General features: G+C 37.0%; 1 protein-coding gene across 1 annotated transcript in view; it reads left to right on the forward strand.

Moving 5' to 3' along the window:
* The window catches only part of hk2 (hexokinase 2), a 65,207-nt gene that overhangs the window by 20,567 nt on the left and 38,700 nt on the right, over nucleotides 1–5,940 (forward strand). The window contains exon 4 of the mRNA XM_017306530.1: nucleotides 5,037–5,156. Within this exon, the coding sequence (XP_017162019.1) occupies nucleotides 5,037–5,156 (120 nt within the window). The remainder of the gene's footprint in view (nucleotides 1–5,036; nucleotides 5,157–5,940) is intronic.

Consider the following 5,940-nt stretch of genomic DNA (forward strand, 5'->3'; position numbering starts at 1 on the left):
AACGCATTAAATCAGGGAGTAAAATTTCTTTTAAGTTGTGCTTGATATATGTAGCATTATTACAACTGAAGATAACAGTTACTTGATTATGCTGTAAAATGTCACTAAAATGCCTGAAAAACACACAATACGTCCCCTTTTAAAGCACAGTTTGTGATCTGTAAAACTGCTGTTTACATAAAGAAACCTTTTTTKATTAACTCATAAGTATTACAAATGTCTCTTACATCGTTTATTGTCTCTTCTCGATTCGATCTGATTTGTTTTGACCTTAGGTCTGAATACAAATGCACTTGACCTTTTTTGTTTGTATAAATTGGAAAAACCATCTCTCCTTTTGATTCCATTTCACCGCTGATTTGTGAGTCCGCTGTGTAAAATCCCAATAGATGTATGCACGGTCAACTTGCTATCTTAAGATGTTCTTTAAGAGCAACTGAGGGGGGCTAATTGAAGAAGAACGGTGTTACCATAATCCCTAATATGTCTAGGGGGCTTTAGCCCTTAGACGAACAGCGAAATAATGATGTTTGAGCCGACCTGTTGGCATCTGGAGGGATTCTCACGAGCAGCGTCTTCTTCAGGCCGCCTGCAACAGTTTGTTTCTCTCAATTACCCCGGCCGCCCACAGTCTCTTTCATAGCCTCGACCTACAAGCGGCGAAGGAAATCTGTTTTTGCTTCCATTAATGCGCCGTGTACACAAACATTAGTGTGTTTCACCGCCAGAAGCGGTCATTTCGTAAGCTCCCGCCTCCTTTTCAAGCCGGGGTTAAAAGTGACGGGGGCGATTGTGCCTCAGAAACACTCTTAGGATGTATTAGTATTGTTGGCAAACAAACAGAAAGGGACCACTTTATTTCCGCTGCCGCTCGTTAACAAATCCCAAGCAGTTTGCAGATTTCCGTGGCAGCTGAAGAGTTGGCAGAGTTACATTGTTGCGCTGTTGGTGACAGAATATTTCCAGGCACAGATTGTGCAGGAAGGTGTACGTACAGTACATAACGTGCTTTTGCTGTTTCTGTGTAAGAACAAACGAAAGAATCCAACGCTTTGAAACGCCAGTAAATTAATTGTAATGTTTAAGCTTGGATGGTTTAAAATCAGTTGTTGCTCATTTCCACAAGCTTTGAAGTGATATTTTCAGTAACTTTCATTTACATTTTAAAATATTTTTTTTATCAAGTCATTTTAACAAGGAGGATTTCTTTTCATCTTGTTTTCCTTCTTCCAAGATTAATAATAATAAAGAAAAACACAATGGCTAAAATAAAGACACAATATGCAGAATGATGTGTAATTGCTAAATAAATTAGTTGATATATTAAATTAAAAACCCACTCTTAATTTGTCTGCTTGTTATGAACAGCTTCTAGATTCTTTTTAAAAGACACAAGAAGGTTTGACTCATGAGAGATAATATAAGACTACACAATGTTTACGTCTTATACGTTATTAATCCAGTCGTATTTATTTCAACTCTAAATGAGATTATGGCGTTCCACAAAGGCAGTGTTGYACCAAAGACCACGTGATTTAAGTGACAGCTTAATTAGGAAAACGGGGGACTTTATCTCTCTTTCCAATATTAAATGTTTCCCTTTTGCTTTTCTTATACACTTTACGTATTCTGTTAGCTTAGAAAACATTTATTGCAAAGCAAATTAAAGGAGACAGGCAGTTAAAATCGTACATGCCGCCCTGAAAAGCGCTGCCGCTAATTGAAGCGTAAGTCGGTACGTTTTGTTGAACTCATGCTGACGTTTTCTTTGCCTTCGTTTTAGTCGCAGGGGGAAATGAAGCTGCTGCTGCTGCTGTCATCATGTTAGCCAAAGTTACTTGGATGAAAGTAAATTTAATTTGCTTCTCAAACTTTCACACAGCGATGAACTTCATTATAGTGAATGTTCCAGTATAGCCTGCAGGTTGTCTTCACTGTATAAACCAATAGTAGTTGAGTAAACATCTGCTGTTCAGTTTGACACTRATTGAAACTTTGTTATGGTTTTTCAGCACAGACTTGATCCACAAGGAATATAAATAGTTTAGATGAAAGTTTTAATTTCCTTTCTTGCTGTGAAGTCCTACATTTAGAGAGTGTATTCAGTGCACAGCAATATCAATAAAAGAATAGAAACGGTGTTTACCACTGGGTGTCTTTGTAACATGTACACAATGCCCATTATATACGGCGAACAAGACTGTTGCTATGGATTTTACAAGAAAGTATATCGAGAAGATTTTCTCAAATGTTTGTCTTGGAGATGAAATACGACTTTTGTACTCTGCTGTTTAAGTTAATCAGAGGTCTGAGGAACTTTTTATTAGGATTTCATGTCTCCATTTTAAATATAAACAATGTGTTGCAAAAACCGTATACTTTTAGACACCTTAGACAATGTGCCATTCAAGGAGACGAATGTGTGTTGCTCTGTGATAGGCAGGACATAAGCAGCAAATCAAATGGCCACTAGCCTAAGCTTGTCCATATCTACAATAAGAGACACAATAAAAACTTCCAGGCACCTTGAATTGTGGCATGTTGACTTTGTAAAGTCACAGCGCACGGTGAGGAGGATGATGTAGCAGGTAAAGAAACGCCTTCAAACCTCACTGTTGGAGAATTGCAACAAAGAGCGGCATATCAGGGAGTCAAGGTCTCCATGACAACACAGTTAGACAATATTTACATGCCAACAATTTCACGAAAGCCCTTTTTTTTTTTTTTTTTTTTTTTTTTAAGTACAACTGCAAAGTGACTTTCTCTGAAACTGAGTACTTTATGAAAGCTGAGGGCGAGACTTCAGGTGGAAAACCTTGTTTTTCTTGTAAGGTGGGACATTTGTTAAGAGTGAATGTTCCTCCAAAGTCTAGGGGTTTCCAAGCAAATCAAAACCGCTGCCCCTTCAACTACATTACTGCTATTATTTCTGTAACATATCTGTAATATTCTGATTCTACATTTTTTTTCTGTCATGTTCTGCAAACACAGTGCGTACACGCGCAACTTGTCTGCAGAAAGATGGACCGGCCTTTAACCTCACTAGTTGCTACAGCTGCTAGTCGTAGCAACTTGCTGTTTTCACCTTAGCTAGCATGTTGTCGGCGTACTGCAGCGCGATGAAATTAGTTATGCTACCAAAGTGACATTAGTGACCTCATAATGAGGAGGAGAAAACTCTCAAAGACATGTTTAATTCAAAATATAATTATGAAGACAAACCCCCCCACTTTGGTTCAATCAGAAATGCAACCAGCAGGTTTACATCTGTTGTAAACCCGTTGATCAATTTTCAAAATACTTTAAATCAGGAAGTGTTTTTTGGAGAGCGAATTAAATATAAAGACTAACTGATAGCTGTTAATTATGAATAGATCTGAAGATAAATATCAAATGTTCAGACCTAAAGACTAACGGTGGATAACCTGCAGCGATGCATGGATAGATGTACACTAGATGTCATTCATTTCATAAGAAAACATTTATTTCAGTYGTTGGCAGACATGAAATCAATGTTTATTTATTTTTATGGACGTCTCAGTCCACAGACCTTGATCGGATGAAAAATGTATGTGGTGTTCTGAGAAGAGAGGGGCAGCACTGTGTGTGGGAGTATGTTAATGCAGTAAGAGCTGAGTTTATACATCAATATGTACTCRGATTGCTCATCTTGCTGTCTAAAAACAAGCAGGCAAAAAGTGGCGAGATTGCTTTATTATTCAGCATTTGAATTCAAGTACATTCTAATATTCTAAACTCTTAATTTTTAAAATGTTTTCTTGTACTTTACTTTTAAGTAGTTTGCAGTATAGCACTTGCATCATGGAAAAATGTCTCTAAAACTTTATTTTCTGTCGGCCTCCAGGTCAGCTGCTCAGGGAGCGTGGAGAAGCCCTACATCTGGGGACACTCTACAATAATCACACAGCCCTCACAGACTTTGGAAAGACTTGGGGTTCACACAAACGGATTGGTTTCAACAGGCTTTTGTTTTACCACCGAAACACTGCGAGTCACACATTTAAYAACGGCACTGCTGAGGGATCACAGACTGCTGGATTTGTCAGAGCAGTAGTTAGTTAGCATAGATACCAGCTGGCGCTAATGGAAGTGATTTCGCTTAAAATGAACAGGATGGGACTAAAGTACTTATCCAAATTATTCCCTTTATAAATTTAATCTTCTTTCTCCTTCTGAGTTTAAAATGACATTTAGAATTGGCTTCATTCTAAACATTAGAACGGCAACTAAMGATTAATTTGGTAATTGGTTATTCCGACGATGAATCGATAAATCAATGAATCGGAGAAATAACTGCCACATTTTGTAGTTTTCATTTAACCCTTTAAACCTTTTTGTGCAATTTTAGACTTTAAAAGATTCAAATAAACAAATAATTTATCTTCAATACTAAATGACAAAATAAACATTTTATTGCCTGAAATGCAGCAAAAATATTTTTTTATTATTATCGATGGTATCCAGGAATCAGTCCTTAGCCAATAATATCAATAATCATAATAATTCTTACATCATTAATAATCAAATTGCTGCTTAATTGAAGTTTTTTTKGGGGGGGAAATGTAAACCGAGTGAAGCTAAAAGTATGTAGAACAAGACATTTACAGACAAATTTAAAACTATCATTTCTATAGTTAAGACGTCGGAACCCAGTCCCAATATCCACTTCTGTGTTCATTTATTTGCTTACCTTCTTTTAGGACTTCAGGATTACTGTGTTTGTGCGAGCGGTCCCGAGTGACTAAAGCTGCTGAGATGATGTCAGGCTGTCTTTGTGCTCCTTGTTCTGTTGACGAGGAGTCACCTGCTACCTGTACATCTGGAATCTTAATACTTCTCCTCGATGTCATTCTGCTAACGTTTGCATCATTAAAGCATCCGCCTGTGCAAATGAAACTGTCCCAGGCGACCYTACAGTCTAATGCAAAGGCTGGAGCGTTGACTTTGACAGCTACAGCCMTGTTCACAGAGTGTCCTGCTCTTGCCTAATGAGAACAACCTTTTCTCTCTCGTAGTTATTTGACCACATCGCCGACTGTCTGGCTAATTTCCTGGAGAAGATGGGGATAAAGGATAAAAAGCTTCMTCTGGGTTTCACCTTCTCGTTTCCCTGCCAGCAGACCAAATTGGATGAGGTGAGCCATTTTGCACTCTTTTTACCGCTTTAAGTGATCATCACGCCCCTCGTATCATTTCAGTTATGCCTAAAAGTCGAGTCACATTTATTTCTTTAGATCTCGTTTCAAAGGAGCCAGACTTTTTCTTAGTTTTAAAGTGTTCTTCTCTGCTTTCTGAAAGTCTCTAAGTCAGCTGCTTTTATATATATATCTATATATATATATATTTTATTGGTCTTCACATATAGCTGCTTTCTGTGGAGGCTTTTGAAACCACTTAAGCATAAAGTGCATCTGAATCCAACATGTAATCCAGCTGAACAAACAACTTTAAAGTAACCTTTAAGGCTTTGAACATACATTTTCAGTAAAGTCAATCAAACTTGCTTTAGATGCACAGTAGTTTGTCGCACCATGTCATGGTTTTTATTTGATTTGTTGTTTTCCTGTAAATGTATAATTTTTTTAATTTGGCCTTTTATTGAGAGATTAAGATTATAGCTAATTAAAACTAACAAAAACATTAAGAAAACAAATAAAAACATAAATTAATGGGGAAGAACTAGAACTATGTTGTGTTTATAAAACTAATTGAAACATACTGAGATTATAGATGTAATACCCTTTGTTTTTGTCTTTGTGAATCTATCTATTAGCCTTTTGAAATGATGTGAAATAGTTTTTTCCCCCCTAAATCACACAAGCAGTTTATGTCATCTGTCAAAATAAAACTAACTATAATGAAAAAAATCAAAAAACTTTTGTAGTGTGAAGTGTGTATGGGGAGTGTGAGTGGGCCTTA

Source organism: Poecilia reticulata, linkage group LG9 (genome assembly GCF_000633615.1).
Source record: "Poecilia reticulata strain Guanapo linkage group LG9, Guppy_female_1.0+MT, whole genome shotgun sequence".
Taxonomy (NCBI): Eukaryota; Metazoa; Chordata; class Actinopteri; order Cyprinodontiformes; family Poeciliidae; genus Poecilia; species Poecilia reticulata.